Here is a 19,319-nt window from a genome sequence, read left to right as displayed (position 1 = left end):
TTGCAACACCCAAAATTGATACCCTGGATCTGGGAGGTAGGGAAGGAAGAGATGATGGAAGGGGCCGAAGTACCTTGCTCCGTTGGTCAACCACTACGACCAAGCCCAGCCTGTGATTCACCTCCAGGACCTCGCGCCAGCATGGTCGCCTCGAGGACCTTGCGCCGTCGCCGTCTCCCAGCTCACTACACCGGTGCCTCCCTGTCGCGAGATGGATTGGGCTAGATACGTGTGATTGACCCAACATTGACAAAGATTGTTAAAAAAACATGAGCATAATACCTTTGTTGATTAACCTTAATTAATATGTTAAAATCAACGGTGGAAAATAATCAAAGAGGGGGTTACATGAAATTACAAATGATAACTCTCCAATTAACGTAAAAGAGCTCATATTTAGATAACACAAATCTTTGTTGAGTACAAATCAACGGCTTGACTCTTGTGTTGTGTGTCGCTTCGCTGGCATCCCAAACCCCGTCTACATTTCATCCATGCGTACTTAACTTTTGCAGTTTTGTCTTGATACTTGATGGAAATCAATTGATTTTCATCATTGCTATTCCTCCAAAAAATCCGATCACGACACTGCACAAGTTTGATAACAAGAAAGAAGTGTAAGACAACCTTACCATCACGACACTGTGCATTCCACTAGATGATGTTCGTTTGGGAGGTGGTAACCTTTTTATGCCCTCCGCGTAAGCGGAATTTAAGACATCTCCAAGTTTGAAGTCAATCGAGTTCTCGTAGCTGCAAACCAATACTATTATTTAGCCTGCGCACGTATGTACGTGGTCGACAGAGAAACCGTGGAAAGAGAGAGAGAGAGAGAGAGACGTTACCAATCAGTATCGAAGTTGTACAAAGAAGTAACATTTCCCTGTAAAGTCATGACTAGCAATGGACAGTCTGGACGTACCACACCAACGCATCGGCTGTTATCAGTTTGGAGCCCACTGATTTGTCGAATGCACGTATTTGTCTTCACATCCCAGATCTGGTGGGGAAAAAAAGAGAACTGAGGATACGCATATTGATTGGGGTGAAGAGGAAAAAATCCATGTATACTGCATATATACTCGAGCTTTCCCGGACACGGATCCGGTGACAATGTACTGCCGGTCGCCACCCGGATGAAAATAATCAACAGTGAGCTGATGCTCGTCGCAGTCCAGTACGGTGACAGGAAGTGGTGAAGAAATTTTCCAGATCTGTGGATTTTGGAAAAGAAATGCGTACATCTTATATAGAAAAGCCGACTAAGTACTGCCTCTATCTAATGATATAACATGTTGTTATAACCAATGTATTATATTGATTGTACCAACATCTTATATCTTATATTATGGGGCGGAGTGAGTATGTAACTAACTAACCTTGAGCATGTTGTCCATGCCGACGCTAGCCAAGCAGTTGCTATCCCAGGGGTTAAACACAACTTTCTCCACGTTGTTCAAGTGCGCCTTGAGTTTCCGGACGCACCTCCAGCCAGCCTCCCAGTTCCAGAGCTTGATATGGCGATCGACAGAGGATGACACCACTAGAGGGTCGCTTGGATGAACCACCAGTGAAATGACCGCGCCGTCATGCCCTTTGAATTTTGTCACCTCGTCGTTCATCGCGAACGAGCGCACGTGGATCCACCCGTGAAAGTCGCCGGCCAAGAACCAGCGCTCTCGCGCTATGAACTTGACGCTACGTATCATGTCCGTGGGCGCCAGATTTTTCAACATCATCACTCTTTCCTGCACGCCCAGACGGATAAATGAGGTCAGATCAGTTCATTTGAAAGAGGTACTAAAACCAGTCTGACATATAAGCATTACCAAGACTTGCATCGCAGAAAATTTCTTGCCTTGCTATTTATTTTTAAAATAAATGAAATATTTAAATATCAAGACGATACATCTGGCACCTACAACAAACCAGCCCCTTATAAAAAAGCCCAACTCCTTATAAACTACTTCCTCTGTCTCATAATATAAAAACGTTTTTGATACTAGTGCATTGTAAAAAATGCTCTTATATTACCAGAGGGGGGAGTAGCAATCTAGTACTAAACTTTAGACCCACATAATGGAGCCATGCATGAATGGGGCAATTTAGCCTTTGACGTTTTCACTATAAATTATTGGATTACTAAATGGGCTGGCTCTGAACCAATAATTCCACCAGTTAGTGCATCACGTTTTGTCTGTGGAGTGTCATGCTCTGAAGCAAAGGCTTCTTACTAGCTGAGACTCCAGGGTGCAACAGATTGGTTATACTCGAGTGGAGTCAGAGCTCCTTCAAGTTGACTATGAATACAAATAATGCAACACATGAGTTAGATGATTCTCCCCCCAACATTGTACCACCTCTTCTAGTAAAGGGTGTATGACGTTGTAGGAGTAAAAAACATTAATAAGACCCGCTCTTCCATCGCATGTGTGCTCCTCCAACTTGCCGTGTAAATACTAGTACAAGTGAAAGCTGGTATTATGCAGCAACAAACCTGGGTCTCGTAGTTCCAAACTGCGACACCGCCACGGCGACGACTTGCCAAAACCCTGTGTCACACTTGCATACTTAGAAAATATATTGAAAGTAGTTCTACGGAATACTCAGAAGATACTTGAGTCGTGTTAAATTATCTAAATCATCTGTCATCCCACGTCTCTATAGGTGGGGTGTGATCCTTAGTCCTTACTACAGTTGGATGTTACCGGCTTAAATTACGAGTCATTCGATTTTAGAGCGCCATCTCATACTAGAGGTAGCGTAGTTACAAATAGGGGCTGCTAGATTACGGGCACCATTGGCACAATCGAATCTCCGACATGCCACTGGTGCCTATGTTGTCTGAATTGAGGGGAGGGGATGGGAGGGGGTGAAGTACCTTCCGCCACCGCAGAGGAGCGGAAAGGAGCACCACCGCTGTACCGCCGGAGAGGAGGGTGAAGGATAACACTGCTGCACTACCAGAGACCACCTCAATCGCCCCTACCGCTGGCCACCGCCACCTGTGGCCAGTGGCACTCTTGTGCCGCCTTGCCACCACATCTTGCTCAAATCCCCTCCTTCCTTGGTTTGTTGTTGCTCCCAAGCTGTCCCTCTAAGCCCCTACCTCCTTCTCTAACGCTGGACCCACACCTAAACCCCATGTCATGTAACGCCCTACCCTCCCCTACCTCATCCTCCGACATCGCCTCCCCTCCCCCCGCACCTAAACCCTATGTCAGGTGACCCCGCACCCTTCTAGCTTATGACAGTGCCGCTGCGGCCAGCCATGTTGGCCTTGTCTCTGACTTGTTCACAACTTGTTGGGGCCTTCTCCGTCATGGCTAACTACGTTTTTGCTTGCTTTTGATCGTCCTCCAAAAAGTGTGGAGGAGAGGAGGGAGTGAACCGCATCGTCGCATCTCTCGGGCTTTTGCAAGGAGGCATTAGAGGAGGATCTCGGGCTTGGGTAAAGAGAGGAAGAAAGGAAGAAACAAGAGATATTAGGAGAGAGATTCCTTGGCGGGGCTCGCGTATCCACATTCGAATCTGCAAACGGTACTTATCCGCTCCGCTGCAAATCCTATGAAAAAATATGATAAAGTACATCGCGCAATCAAAATCCGTTACGGTCCATTTTCACCGCTAGATATCTTGCATGTCAGAGTATAGAAAGCTGCCCGTATTTCCTCCAAAGTGGCAAATTTAGAGATATACTATATCAAGCTATATTTGTGTATGAATTTATTAATGACTTTATTAGAAGAATTTTATTGTTTGGATTATATATCTTATCCATGACAAAAGAAATCATTTCTGATTGAACTTTTTTCTGGGCATAACTAACAATCCCATTTAATTACTAACGTGCACCGGTTGTAGTTGCCCTCACATGAGTTTTGTACGTTGTCTGTAGTATATGTCAAAACCGAGAATATGTACATGTAGTATATAGTATATAAGAATATTTGGGTAGTATATATACTATTTTTTAGGTAGTATGCACTATATTTTTAGTATATTATTATATATGTATGAATATAAAGGTATTTTTCACATATAAAAAAAACTATAAATTCACATGCAATTTTTTTGTATAACCTGCTTTGAAATATCTTAGATATAGTATGGCATAAGAAAACAAAAATATAGGTCATTTACGTATGAAACAAGACAAAATTTATATACTTACCATATATATACAGTTTGGGACACCTAGGTGCCCATGCTCCTTGACTTTCCACCACTCAATTGCATTTAGATGTGTGTTGTTGTGATGACTAATTTAGAAATAAGTATGATAGAATCACTAATTGGAAACATAATTATTGCAGTGAGAGTAACATGCATGGTAACAATTATGTAGTGGTACTAAATAGGAAAGAGAATGTCACGCATGGCAATGGTGCATACTGAGAGATATTAATAGAAATAGGAAAGAGATAAATAAAATTAATGCGTCATGATTTGTATACGTATATGAAGATATTTTTTCATACATACGTTAATAAAAGGTATGTTGTACTCTTCTGCGGGACGTAGTTTTATTTTTTAAAATTAGGTATACGATACATTGGGTATATGATACCATGAGTATGATACAAATCGTTTCGCAAAAAAAAGAGTATGATACAAATCATGAGTATATATGTTTTGAATATAATATTGTGGGTATATCATATTTATTTTTGGTACAACATATTTATTATCATCTTGGGGTATATCATATTTATTTTGACTATAGAAATACCGGGTATGATACCTAGGACAAATTCTTGCGACATGCATGACAAATTTATTTTGAGGTATCTTCATACTCATGATATTTTTTGGTATATACATTGCATCTCGTTGTTAGGTATTTGATACCTCGGGTATGTGCCAATGATTTCGAGTACGTACACCATTTAGGTATATACATACAGGATATACGTACGTACTCATAATATTTCGAGGTATCCACATACTCATGATGTTTGTGGGTATATTCATTACGTCTTGTTAGTAGGTATTTGAGATACCCGAGATATATCCATAAATTTTATTTTCTATAATACATCGCGTATGTGTATATTCTTATACACATAATATCATCTGTATATGTATATTTTTCATTAAGTATAATACTTATGAAATGTTTATAATTTATAAGATATAATAACCCTCTTATGTGTATATTTTCAATAGGTATCATGCATTGACATAATATTTAAAAAGAAATTATTGCTAGGAAATCAACATATTTATGATTTTTTGGAAAGCAATCATTGACCATTGAGGATATAGTGCATGCAAACGAAATATGGAAAGCTAGTATTTAATGGATTGCATGTCATGCACTAGTAAAAATGACCTGCCATAACAGGCGTAGGTGCCCAGGCACCTACGTGCCCCATCTAGGGTCGCGTTATTCGTCATCATGAATCTCTACTCCTAATGGACGAATTGGTTGAATAGTCCCCCCCCCCTTTCAACCGGTTTATTTTCAACCGGTTTATTTTCAACCGGTTTTTCTTCGTCCCACCTCCCACCAGCCCCTCCCATCGGTTTTTCTCTTTTCTCGTCTGACCGGCAATACCCAACGTATTTATGGTAATCAATCATAATTAATCCACGTATAGTAATAAATCAATCCAGGTATGGTAAGGTCATAACTCAGGAAATTTTGAATATGGTAATTATATGGTAATAAATTTAAATTACCCCAAAGGCTATCAATCCAGGTATGGTAAGGCCATAACTCGGAAAATATCGAATATGGTAATAAATTTAAATTACCCAACGTATTTATGGTAATCAATCATAATTAATCCACGTATAGTAATAAATCAATCCAGGTATGGTAAGGTCATAACTCAGGAAATTTTGAATATGGTAATTATATGGTAATAAATTTAAATTACCCCAAAGGCTATCAATCCAGGTATGTTAAGGTCATAACTCGGGAAATATCGAATATGGTAATAAATTTAAATTACCCAACGTATTTAGGGTAATCAATCATAATTAATCCATGTATAGTAATAAATCAATCCAGGTATGGTAAGGTCATAACTCAGGAAATTTTGAATATGGTAATTATATGGTAATAAATTTAAATTACCCCAAAGGCTATCAATCCAGGTATGGTAAGTTCATAACTCGGGAAATATCGAATATGGTAATAAATTTAAATTACCACCAGATATGGTAAGGCTATCGATCCAGGTATGGCACGCCCTCACCTGATCACCTATCACAATCTCCAGCCCCACGCACGCATCAAAGAACCCACCCAGCACCAAACACAGCTCCTCTCGATCCCCTCGAGTAAACGCCGCCACCGTCGTGCGATCTTCCTGACACAGACGTCGTCGCCGCCTCCTTCCCACCTACGGCGTCCCCCACGTCCATGGTGACGGCGCTCGCGTCCTACACTGATCCTCCGCCTCATATAGGTTGGTCGTTGATGGAGTGGGATGTGCCGCTGCGGTTTGGGGAGGCGCAATCACGATCTTGTTGGGATCTCAGTGTGGACTCGTTCTCTGCGATGAAGGATGGCGCTGCCTCCCTAGCAAATGGGATCGGAGGAAGGGGCTCTACGTCGTGAATGTCGGCGAGGCAGCGGCCGAAGGCGAGCCCGACGGTGAGCACGGGTGTTCGTCCCATGAAATAGGCGGCCACGGAGGGGCGGATCTGAGGCCACCCCAATCGCCGGTGGCCCTTCCTCCCATCGCTCATCGCCTCCATTCTCTCTCTCCTCTAAATCTTTGTCGCCCCTGCCTGATTCTGGCCGACGCCATCCGGCTCTCGCATCGACCACCACCAGCACGGCTGCGGACGAGGCGCAACCGCAGCCGCCGCCGCCGCCATCCTCATCCACCTCCTCCACCATCCTTCCCAGCCGTCGTCGGGGGCACCCGCCATCTACGCTAAATTTAATTTCCATTGAGATAGAGGGGGCTCTGGATTATGAGATGGAATGCAATTAAAAGCCATCTGATCTGGCCATGGTTGGTTGTCACAGAATCCTTGATATATGTTCTACTTTGACTTGGAGTGTGCGGCTATGATATTGTAAGTGATGAGTTTTTTTAGTGCTGCAGGAGGTCAGACAGAGGTAGAAATTTTTAGTGCCAAATGAAATAGGTGGTAATTATTACACTCTTTATTTGCAAAAAATGAGACTGAAACAATGCTAATTTAGTATGTTCTGTACTTGTAGGAAGGCTATGAAGGAAGTGTTCTTCCCTTATTTTTATGAAGGTAAGGTCTTGTTATTAGATTTTTTGCTACTCTACATTGCTTGACTGCTCTCTTTTATCAGTTCATGGCCTTAGGGTCCATCATTTTCTTTCAACACTTGATGCTTATTTACTTTTCTTGGGCGGCTTCTTTTCGATAGTCATCTGATTTAAAAATTCGAGCATGTGTCACTTTAGTATGTTTCAGTTTCAGCAAAAATCCGATGATTCTTCCGTGGGGATAGCCAAAGTCAAGATGTCGACTACAGACTCGTCGCAGACTTGCAGTGAACCTGGATGCGGCGAGCCTGATTTGTGGATCGATGGCGGGTCTTGACTTTGTTAGGCTGGGATTGGATGGTTGCGGAGGGTGGTGTGCTTGGTTGGGTTCCCATGGAAGAATGTGGCCTCCTCGTGGATCTGGTCATGCCCATCCTAGAGAACATTGTGTCCCTAACTCCCTCGAGGAGGAAGGACAGTGCAAGCGGCAGCAGGGGGTAGGGGTAGATGTGGGGAGGGATGTCGGCGACTGCTCGAGGTCATCATGATGAAACCCTTGACGTCCCATCTTTATCAATGGAAGTGGAAGAGCACGAAGTCGAGATTCGATAGGAGTTTGAGTTCTTTTTGGCACCGATCGGTTCCCCACTTTAGAGATGTATTTTTTTGCGTGCGAGCAAACAGTGGGTTGATTCTAAAAGGGATAGGCACTTTTCAACAGAAGTGCATGACGGACCAAAAATATGACCTCATTTTATTCGTTTGATAGATATCGTATTATTCGTTGTTGTTCGTTCGGTGAAATTTCCTAATATTTGATTGTTGTGTTTCTAATTAGAGCACCGCATAATCACCCAATATGAGGGGATGATAAATTAAAGATACTGATTATAAATTTTGAAGAGCCCGTGGCAACGCACGGGCGTTATACTAGTGAGGAATAGTTATTCTTCACCCCCTCTATTTTACCATCGATGCATCGTAATTTTACGTTTCGTAAGTTTTGTCTTATTTCCGACGCAAAAAGGGACCATAAAAAATATATAATCTCCGTAAAAAATATTTTATGTTACGTAAAATTACAAACGTAAAAACATAGTCTAAAATACACATAAACTGCAAATTTTTCTTGTCTTATGACCTATATTTTTATTTTCTTATGTCAAATTTTACGTAATGAATCAATAGGAATGTAACTATTTGAATTCGAAACGTAATTTAATTATGAAATGATCGTAAGATTATCTCAGGATGCGGAATAAGTTATTCTTCATCCGAGGTAATCTTACGATCGCTTCATAAACAAATTACGTTTGGAATACAAATAGTTACATTCATATTGATTCACTACATAAAATTTGGTATAATAAAATAAAAAAATAGGTTACAAGACCAAAAATACCGCATTTTTATGTATGTTTTTATGTTCGTAACTTTACATAACATAAAAAAAATTACGGCGAGTATATATTTTCTTACGTTCTCCTTTTACATATGAAATATGACAAAATTTACGAAACCTAAAAATACGGTGCATTGACGTCAAAATAGAGAGGGGGTGAAGAATAACTATTCCTCACCCAGGATGACGAATAGCGCGACCCTATATATATTCTAATAACACCCCTTAAGACCTTATTCTAATAACACTTCCGCCTTATTCTGATAACACCCACCCTTCGACACAAACTACAGGAATAAAAAACAAAACCGCACCCCACCCCGCACCCATCCCACTTCTACCCACCTTCTTCCCCTCTCCCCGCGCCCAAATCCTAGCCGGTGGCTAGCCACCAGCGCCACCCTTCTTCCTCCCCCGCTGCCTTCACCTTCCCCTCCCCTTCCCCCACCTCCACCCCGCGCACCACCAGCCTCCCCCTGCTCCGCCTTCTAATCACATGCACCGCCGCCGCATAGAGCCATGGTCCGCCGCCCAGCTAGCTACCTCCGGCGGCCAACCACCGGAGCCGCGAGGGCCTGGATCCGGCCTCGCCTCCTACACACGAGCCCCCTCCCCCACCCTCCTCCACCAACTTCCTCCTAGCCCCTCGCCTTCCTCCACATTTGGTGGCCCGATTGGCACCGGATCCTACCGATGCCGACGGAGATGGCCACCTCCAACCACCACGGCCTGGATCCCTGGCTCTCTCCACCGTGCTCTGACTCTCGCCAATGTCCACCGGGATCGATCTCCTGACTTAGCCGTGCGGTTAAGTAGCAAAGGGAGGTTCGCTGGCTTTCGTCGGGCAGTTTGTTGCGCCTCCCCATCGCTAGTCACGCATCCTCCGCCGTCGCAGTGGAGCAGCGCCACCACCGTGGCTGTGTCCATGCGCCGGGACGGCGAGGCCAGTGCGGCCAGGGCCTGGAGGTCGCCACTTCTACCGTGCGGGGCTCCTTGTCCCGCTCCTCCCCTGCCCACCTTCTCCCGATGCGGCCCACCCCATCGCACCGCCACGTCGACCCCAGATCCGAGCGACCTCTCCTGCTCCGGTCCAGCGGCCACCACCATGTCCGCTGCGCCCTGGGATGGATCCAGCCGCCCATGCAGCAGATCTGGCCAGCCACGGGCAAATCCCTCCTTCCCACACTCCAGCAGCACGTGGCCCTACCACGCCCGCCGTTGACCGTCGAGATGGAGCAGGCCGGGCGTCGCGGGCATGGCCACGTGGCCTCCTTCACTTCCAGCAGTCCCTTAGCCACCTACAACCGTGCACGTGGGGTTGCGTGCATTTTAGTGCAGCTCACCGATCGTGGAAGTGCAGCTCGAAGGCACGCGTGATGAGGTTCAGTGCACCTCAAACACCATTGACCTCCTCTCCTACATCTGTGGGGGCATGCAGTTTGCCGGCGCGGTGCAGTGTGGTGCACTGGTTCTGGTGATGCAATTCACCGGCGTAGTCCCCCCTATCCAGCACCGAGCAACAGTTTCACTTAAACGATGTCGTCATCAGGTTCGTCAACACAAACGAGCAGCTCAGTGCCAGCAGGCATGCAGTTTGGTGCAGGCGTCCAATTCGGGTTGCACCCACGCAGTTTTGCTCGGATTCGAGGTGGCCCTTCGTTGTGCACTGCAAAATATATGTTATAAAAAACCATGGCTTCGATGCCTCTGTTCGGCTTGAGCAGCGATGCAGTTCGGTTGGGTCATGTGTGCTGAAATTGTTGTTACGTATCTAATTTGTTGTTATTTATCTCAGAAAAATGTTGTTTATTTACGATAATGTGGATTAGTTTCAAGTGTGTTGTGGTTCAGTTTCGAGTGTGTTGCGGTTTACTAATGCCCTGATGCAGTGTGGTTTCAAGTGTGTTGTGGATTAGTTTCAAGTGTTTTGTGGTTCAGTTATGCTCGATGTGATGCACACTTCACTTGCGTGTTTGCAAAAAAAATCGTCTAAGAAAAGAAACCATGAAGTTCACTTGACCGTCTGATGCAGTGCGGGTTTCAGTCTCAAGCAGTGCAGTCGGCTGTATGATGTTGTTCATCCCGTAAGTGGAAAAAGATTGTTATGAAAGCAAAGAAAAGTAATGCGGTTCACTTCTTAATAGTGTTGTGGTTCATTTACACCCGATGTGAAGTACACTCTACTTTCTCGTCCTTAAAAAAATTACGTTTGAATAAAAGAAACCATGCAGTTCTCTTACCCATCCGATGCAGTGCGCCTTTTCGTCCGATGCAGTGCGGTTTTTAGTCGGATGAAGTACGCACGTCGATTTGGGTATCGTGAAAAACAGAGTGTACACATTTCGGTAAAATTCAAAATTCCTCTTAAACCGTAAGGAATTAGAGAGAGTGTTCTACATGAAAAAGTTGTGTCTCGTCGATATATTTCCAACAGCATATCATTTGAATCATTTCGACAACCGGTTTGTAAAATTTTCTTGAAAAACGACCGCTGCCTCTCGTCGTCCGCCGCATGATTTTCAAAATTAACTTAAAACTGTAAGGAATCTCAAAACCATTTCAACATATGAAAGTTGCGCCTCATCCATAGCTTTTCAACGATATATTACGCGCCTCGTTTCGACAAACGGTTCAAAAACTGGAGCGAAAACAGTACCGAAAATTTGAAATTTTTTGAAAAACAGAATTCCGCGATTTAGTAAATTTGAAACTGCTCTTAAACTGTAACAAATTAGAGAAAGCAATAGATATGTAAAAGATGCGCCTCAACGATATCTATCCAACGGTGTATCATTTGCCTCGTTTCGACGAGCGGTTTAGAAAAAACGCGAAAAAACGCTCGCTATCACTCTTTGTGGGCCGCACCGTTTTTGAAACTGCTCTTAAACCGCAGGGAATCTCGAAAAGTGTTCAATACGGCAAAGTTGCGCCTAATCCGTAGCTTTCCAACGGTATATTACACGCCTTGTTCCGATAAACGGTTAAAAAATTAGAGCGAAAACAGTACCGAAAAACAGTGCGTGCAATTTTTTCCAACGCGAAGTTCACTAGTCTCTGTAATGCAGTGCTTTTGCTAAAGAAAGTGCAGTGCCCTCCCGTTGAGCATACAATGCGGAAGTGTTATCAGAATAACTATTCTGATAATATTATCGGAATATATATATATATATAATATAATTAATTTGTTTCCCAACTATTCTTTAGGCAAGACTTTCCATGCTTACATTTTATTTTTGGTTCTAACTATTAGGCATGCAAGACTTGCCATACAATTAACATATTAATGTTGATTTTGTTTGGATTATTGCAGGTATATAATATGCGTATTTTTGTTTCATAACTATCTAATACGAGTCTCTAATACCTATCAACGAAATTATATACATATGTATGTATATATATTCAATAATTTATTTTTAAACTATTACATTTTTGTTTTCTAATTATTTAAAATGGGTATCATATACTTACTAACGAAAGAATATACGTATGCGAGTATGTATATACATAATATTATTATTTTTTACTAATTGCATTTTATTTTTGTTTTCTAACTGTCCAATACAGTTATACAATACCTACTGACGAAAATATTGTAATACCCGGTCGACGTATATAACCGGGTATATGAAAAAGGTAGGAAAATATTGTACATACCCGGTCGACGTATATACCTGGCTATGTGAAAAAATATAGGAAAATCTCATACCCAAGGTGTCTGCACACTTGTATACCCCGCTGTACGAAAATGCTTGGAAAATATTGTACATAACCAATCGACGTATGTACCTAAAGTATTGTATGGCTACGTATATACCTGGCTACCTGACGTATGGGTATCGAATATATACCCAACATATTTCGAGTACAAAAACATATCTAAGATATTTTGAGTTATGTATGTATATACCTAGTGATTTATTCAAGGTATTAGATAGTTGGTGAAAAATAAAGGAGAGCATATAAAAAAATACAACCTCTATTATACGCAAAAAAAATACCTGACTATGTGACATATGAGACATGCATGGGCTTAATTTGGGTGGGTATTAAGTGTTCATATGAAGCAATAATTAGCAATAATTCTTTCCTAGTACTAATTATCAATTAATGGTAATACTAATTACACGTGCACACATCTTAATGTCATCCAACGGTTTTTAGGGAAGGTGCCCAGGCATAAGAACTCACCTCGGCTGTGTTGGATGCACATCTATTTCTGTTAAATGATCCACGGCACCATCCACCCGGCATATGACCTAAACGTACAAATGATGCATGGTTGGTAAAGCAATTCGTTGGAATTACTAGGAAAGATGTAGGGAGAAAATTAAAGTTCTCACCTTGGTTACTCCTGATCGCGTCTGCTGCTTGTCACACCATGACAACAAGCCCGAGAACGATCCCCGCGAGTTTAAAGAAAAGAAGAAACATTAGTCACAGCTCAAGTTCAAGTTTATAATGAATGAAGCCTTAATGAGCCTCTCACCTCAGAGGTGACCGCCATTAATGCCACCTTATGCACTTTGTTGCCTTGAGTTAGTTCTAGGACTTCCGGTAAGAACTGGTCGTCCCCGTCTGCTATGTCCTCGTGTGCTATGCAGCTCTCCAGGGTCATAGCAAGCTCGCTCGTGTTCGCCGGAGGCTGCTTTTTCATCACTAGACAGTAGGTTTGGGTGGACCTTGGTGGCACAACGCCGCTGAGCTCCGACAGCTCCTCCATGTGGTTCTCGGAGAGAATTCTGAAGGCAACATTATCTTCTGTGTTGTTACTTAAGAGGAGAGGGCAAATGGCCTTGTTTATCTCGAAGAAGGGAAAACGAAGCTGGTGGGGATGAACCTCTAGGAATCCATTCTCTTCCTGTTGTGGTGCAGGGCGGGCTAACCGTTAATTAAGAGGCAGCACCTTGGCTCAATACGAGAACATAGTCGCTCAATCTTCGTATAAAAGGTCACACTTACATTTTGGGTCTGAGTTCGACATTTGTTTTTTCGAAACGGATAGTTCGACATTAAAATTCTAGTACAATGACTTATATGCCAAAAAGTTATATTGTTGGATTCACAGTTGAAAGTCTGGTAATATACTTTTAGTGGCCAAAAAATTATATTGTTGGATTCACAGTCGATCAAATTATTAGTCAAAGTTAGGAACAAAGTACAAAGACCAAAGGAGTATAGAAAATTCTTTCTTTTATTGAAAATGAATACTGAAACATGGCACCCTGAGTAATCGCACCTGCTCGTCCAACGACGTAGACCCGGTGTCAGTTGTTAATGCTTGAGAAAACTGTGTCATAATCTCGGTCTCATCCAGCTCCCTGATAATGTCTCCTATATTGGGCCTTTTGTGTCGATCGGCGTCAACACAATTCAGAGCTATCTTGATGCATGTCTTCACAAGTTCGGCGCATGAATCAATATCATCAGTTGATGCCCCTTGTATCCTATTTTTCCACTTCTCTTGTACCTGGCAATTTGGGTAGGTGGCACAAAATGGTAGTAGATAATATAATGTTTTTTGCAAAAAAAATTACAATCGATCACGATGAATTAAGTCAGGAAATTTTTCTTACGAGATCAATGAACTCTTCAGAAGGCATTTCAGCACTTTGGGAGTAGCCCAAGTGTCCCGTCATTGTCTTTATGATTATTACCCCTAAGCTAAATACATCCAATTTATTTGAGACAAGACTACAATTTATGTACTCCGGCGGCAAGTACCCACTGCACACACAACATATCACATATGTTACTAGTTTATTCATAGAATTTCCAGCTTATTGAATTTATTTGATATGAAGTATTTGGCTTACATTGTTCCAATGGCGCTGGCTGATACACGTGTTCGTTCATCTCCAAAGAATTTCGACAATCCAAAATCTGCAATTTTGGGGTTCATTTGCTCATCCAGCAATATATTGGCCGGCTTCAAGTCCAAATGGTAAACTGGAGGATTTAGTTCCTCGTGGAGGTATTTCAAACCCTTGCATATGCCTTTAATTATTTTATAGCGTGTCTTCCAATCATGTCCACTTGATTCATCTGTAGCAATCACAAAAGTGAATAATATCAATATATAAATTGTCATTGGTTCTTAACATGCTACATTTAGTACACATAGAGCACCCTCATACCTTGAAGACAGTTGTCAAGACTTCCGTTGCACATGTACTCAAAGCACAGCGCCATGTGTTGGTTTTCAGCAAAAATCGTCCTTCCATTGAACTCTATGTATTCTCCACGAGTTTCATGGCAATAACCAACTAACCTCACAATATTCTGATGCTGGAGAGTTGCAAGATTAAGATATTCCTTTTGGAATTGTTGGTTATTAAGTTCTGGCATAGAATGAAGCTTCTTGATGGCAATAATTTCCCCATTTTTATGCTGTCCCTGTTAAACACGCAACGCCATTTCATTTTCTGCTTGCAGCAACATATCTAGAAGATAGTATAAAGCAAAAAATGGCCCTGATCATAAATATGCCGTGACACTTGCCTAAATTTGCATTGTTATGTGAGGCCAAATGGGAAAGACGCCATAAGTCTTAGTCTGGCCAATTTTGAATCGTTCGCCATACAATATGTATTTTACATACAATTAATATCTATTCGTGAGCTGTCCCTAATGACTGTAGGAAAAATGTTAAGGTGAAATATTAATAAAAGAAAAAATAGATTAGCAGTGTATGTTAGTGAAGATAAGAGTCTTAGCTTGCCTCCTTAGGCAGTGACTCAATTCAACAAATGAAAAGGTCTATAAGCCAAAAAAACGACAATGGGGATATATTAATATTGCGAAGATATCAATTACACCCAGTCTCTACAACAAGAATTATTCTAAAGAAATCACGGATGCACACAACCCAACAAAAAAGAGAAGAAAAAACAAAAGATCCTGCTACGGTGATCAAAACCTTGTAGCTGCAAAACAGACCACTACCAAGACAGCACCCGGAATCCAAATTCTCCAAAAGCAATGCCTCTAAGAAGGAAACAATGCACAAGCATCGTCCCCGCCCGATTAAAGATCTTTGGTTTTCACCCTAAAGAAAGTTCACTCTCTCAAAACAATGTCTTCAACAAGGCCATTGTCAAGCACAATCAATTTAGGCGAGACCTTGGATTTTGACCCTGAAAGATATGACTCTGTACTCCTCCTATGTTGCCGCCCCGCTTGCCGATGCCACTCCTATAAGTCAAGAAACACCAAGCAAAGTCCTCATCGCCCCAAAGACTCAGTCCGCCATTACTAGATCTCAGACCTCTGCTACCATGACATTCTCTGCCACTGTCTTCACCATGGAAATCAAAACGCCGATAGGTCCCATGATGGCATCAGAGAGTGAAGCTTCGCATCACTCCCTCCTGAAGCAGCACGGCAAGAAATATGGGTGCACACGACCAAATCTCATCTGATCCAACAATCTACAGGCATCAGGTGCCCAATGGAGATAACGGCGGAGCTTTCCGAAACTCATTATCGGAGAGATCAATGAGAGTAGTCATCAAGCAGAACACCATCTTGGTACGAGAAGAAGCATAGGACCACCTCCTTTATTAGGCCGAACGGCAGGCCCACATGCCGCCGCCCGCCGGCTCCCAATAGCAGGTCGGATATCTTAGCGGACACTGCTGCCACCACCCGCACCACATGGAGATTATGAGCTGAGCCGCACCGAGTCCCCTGAACTAGGCGTCGTGCCGCCCTCGCGGCCACAACGGTCGCCAAGGTCACCGAATAAGTCCGAGGCCGCCGCCCCGGCGTCCATCTCCGTCGGACTAGTCGTGCCGTCCAGGGCCACCCCAAAGCTCCGGCCGGAAATTCCGCCACACAAGGAGGAAGAGGCCCCTGCCGCTACCAGTTGCGCTCGGGGATGAGAGCCCGCCACCGCCGTCAGCCGCGGCCTTTAACCGGCGGCATCCTGCTGCTGCGGTGGGAGGAGCGGGGGCGGAGGGGAAGGGGAGGCGGCGGCTCTAGGAGTCCGTCCGAGCCGCCCCTCCTGGGAGCGACAAGGGGGTTTGGAAATTGATGATTCAAGTTGTATCAGGTTATCACATCTTTCTTAGATGCAATTACCTTGTTTAGGTACAACACGTAAAAGACAATGCCTGAAAGCTATCACTAGCGAGTCCATGATTTTCAAGTCCAAGGATGAAAAGGTAACAGCCATGAAGACTACACGTCCCGTGTTAGTATAATCTCTGTTTAAAATAGGGGGCTATTGCATTTAGCAGCAACATTTTCAGAAGCTAAGAAAGGCTATAGTGCAGCTATGGCGGGCTTATCTATTTAGCGTTGTTTAAAAAGAACTGTGCAAATTCCAGTCATAACTAGCCAAAAAGGGGGGAAATTATGACTCAAACATGATTCGAGCTCCAACTCATTAAACTATTCAATGCAAACAAATATATGCAACCATTCAGCTCACAAGTTGTATCGAATCAGATTGAATGGAAATAAATATAGCTGGCGCTGCCTGCAATTCTCCTCTGTTTTAGTGGCTAATGAGAGGCTATTTATGGCTAAAATAGCTGGGGCTATTTAAGTAACTTCACCCACTACAGATGCTAGCTTAATCTTTAGGAGTATTAAGTTAAATGAAGTGTGATGTTTTTAGATCATCTGGAGGGTACAATCCCCCACCCGGCAAGTAACATAAAGAAATCTCACATGCTAGTCATATGTCCACGCTCCAGTGGAGCAGAGAAAAGGAAAGATAGGAAACTACAACATTATTACAACTCTTAAAGCTGTTCCACTACAGCTACTTTCTTTGTTTTTAAATATAAATCTTTTTAGAGATTCCAATACAAAGTATATATGAAGCAAAATGAGGGAATCTACACTCTAAAATATGTCTATATAGATCGGTATGTAGTCTTTATTGAAATCTTTAAAAAGATTTATATTTAGGAACTGTATTTGGAAACGGAGGGAGTAACATTGTTTCAACTTAGAAACCAAAACAGCAAGAAAATCTATTGGGGTTTTCAGCAGGCCAGTAATTGACAGCGCCAGAAGGCATCAGAAAGACTGGTCCTGCTCCACCTCGCCAGCCGCTCCCCATCCCAGCCCCGTGGAAGCAAATGATGTCTGTATAACCGAGGTGAAACCAAACCCAATAGATTTCTACTCTGTACAAAAGCTGGGTGGCTGAAAATTCTTACCTTGTAAACACTTCCATACGCACCAGCACCAAGTTTTCGCTCCTCGGAGAAACCATCCGTGATTTCTTCTAATAAATGGAATGGTAAGGGCCTAGGCGCCACTCTTGCACGGTCCATGTCCTGCCAGCTAGAAGAAACAACCAGGTTTACACAGGATGCAAACCAGATTTTGATATGAAGCTCATGGAGCATCGGCAAACGGGTAACACTGGTAAACTCAGTAGCAGATAGATGAGAGGAAGAAATACCAAAAGGAAAAGCATTCACCTTGAAAAAAATGAAGTCCTGCATTCACCTCTTGGTCGATGCAGCAGGAAAGAGGATTAGGTCGGTGTGGAGCTACCAAAGAACTGAAGATGCAGCTCCACACCGCAGTAAGACGAATGATCCTCTTGGTCGATTTGGTCGACGATACTCAATTTGGGGATAAGGAGAAGCTTGGCCGATCTGTGGCTCCAATTGTCGTGAACCAGATCCAGATGTCCGGATTAAACAAAGTCTAGTTGCGTGTACTTTGCTTTTTTAAGCACAACACGTCACAGTGCACTAGTCGGATTAGGACCAGGATCGTCTGACATACTGCACCCCTGACGTGTGGGCCTGGGGTCATCTGTCAGTGTGCCAATGGCACGTCAGGGGAGCTGCGTCTGTCGGATTAGGGAATGGCTAATATGCGCGTGCCCGCGCTAGTGCGCGGTTTCCGACCAGCCGAAAGTGCAGAACACATCACATTTGTTTAATAGGAAAAAACAGAGGGCCCACCTCTGAAATCAGGGAGTGGAGATTATATGAGGTTTAATAGGTAATTAAGGATGGCCCACCCCTGAAATCAGGGGGGCTGAGATTAGATGGAGCCTTATTACATGGAAAAATTATAGCATGCAGTGTGGGGATTTAAAAGGAAACTAGCCCCTCCCTATTCGGTCCCTCACCTGGTCGGACGAGGCTTGCCTGCTCGTCCCGTCCTGGTCATATTATAGTATTTTAAATTTTTTTCTTTACATCTTTACATTACATTACATATAATAATAAAGCAAATTGGGTTTCGGTCGTCCGTCATGGCATTTTTCAGAAAAGTCTTTGTGTTTTGATGAAATCAATCCGCGGTTTGGATTTAAGTCACACTCGAACCGTTATTTTACTTTTTTGAAAACCCCCTGATGTTTTAGGTAATTCATCCATGGATCATATCTAAATCAAATAAATGCTTTTTTAAATCATCCATATTTTTTAAACCGTAACTCCGATTTGAACATGTTATATATAAAATTTGATTAGAAAAATATGTAGAATATGAATACGAGATTATTTTTACTTGTTAAGTATTTTAAATATTATTTTGGAATATATTTAAGTCAAACAAATGATTTTCTAAATTATCCGTATCTTTTAAACCGTAACTTCGATTTTAACATATTATATATGAAATTTTATTAGAAAAATGTGTGGAATCTAAATATGTCGTTAATTTTAACTTTAAATATTTTTAAAATATTATTTTGGAAGCAAACTTATAATTTATAGCGCAAGATCCATTTT

The 19,319-nt window shown here is 42.6% G+C and overlaps 1 protein-coding gene across 5 annotated transcripts; it reads right to left on the bottom strand.

Moving 5' to 3' along the window:
* LOC125516303 (uncharacterized) lies at nucleotides 1-18,280 on the bottom strand. 5 transcript variants are annotated; one of them, XM_048681785.2, is made up of 15 exons: nucleotides 18,048-18,279; nucleotides 17,781-17,900; nucleotides 14,745-15,003; nucleotides 14,424-14,652; nucleotides 14,184-14,334; nucleotides 13,847-14,077; nucleotides 13,097-13,468; nucleotides 12,951-12,971; nucleotides 12,799-12,866; nucleotides 2,498-2,552; nucleotides 1,380-1,748; nucleotides 1,083-1,214; nucleotides 846-1,000; nucleotides 633-753; nucleotides 6-201 (listed from the first exon to the last, which is right to left on the bottom strand). In XM_048681785.2, the coding sequence occupies exons 1-15, from the start codon at nucleotides 18,069-18,071 to the stop codon at nucleotides 118-120; spliced, it is 2,391 nt and encodes a 796-aa protein (XP_048537742.2). In that variant the 5' UTR covers nucleotides 18,072-18,279; the 3' UTR covers nucleotides 6-117. The 5 variants fall into 5 exon arrangements, with proteins under 5 accessions (XP_048537745.2, XP_048537742.2, XP_048537741.2 ...); XM_048681784.2 differs by having other exon boundaries at nucleotides 10-201; nucleotides 12,951-12,974; nucleotides 18,048-18,278; XM_048681786.2 differs by having other exon boundaries at nucleotides 14-201; nucleotides 12,951-12,974; nucleotides 17,781-17,907; nucleotides 18,048-18,277.
* Nucleotides 18,281-19,319: the final 1,039 nt, after the last annotated feature.

This window comes from Triticum urartu, chromosome 6A (assembly GCF_056163025.1).
Source record: "Triticum urartu cultivar PI428250 chromosome 6A, HENAU_Tu73, whole genome shotgun sequence".
NCBI lineage: Eukaryota > Viridiplantae > Streptophyta > Magnoliopsida > Poales > Poaceae > Triticum > Triticum urartu.
Note: the sequence above shows the minus strand (reverse complement) of the source record. Positions and strands in the feature narration are given on the sequence as shown.

Bases quoted from the DNA above. Each gene is read 5' to 3' on its own strand.
- LOC125516303 (XM_048681784.2), bottom strand. From the start codon at position 18,071: ATGCAGGACTTCATTTTTTTCAAG. The intron at 15,004-17,780 runs GTAAGAATTTTC...CGTGTTTAACAG, and splicing joins CGTATGGAAGTGTTTACAAG to GGACAGCATAAAAATGGGGA. The intron at 14,653-14,744 runs GTATGAGGGTGC...TGATTGCTACAG, and splicing joins TCTTGACAACTGTCTTCAAG to ATGAATCAAGTGGACATGAT.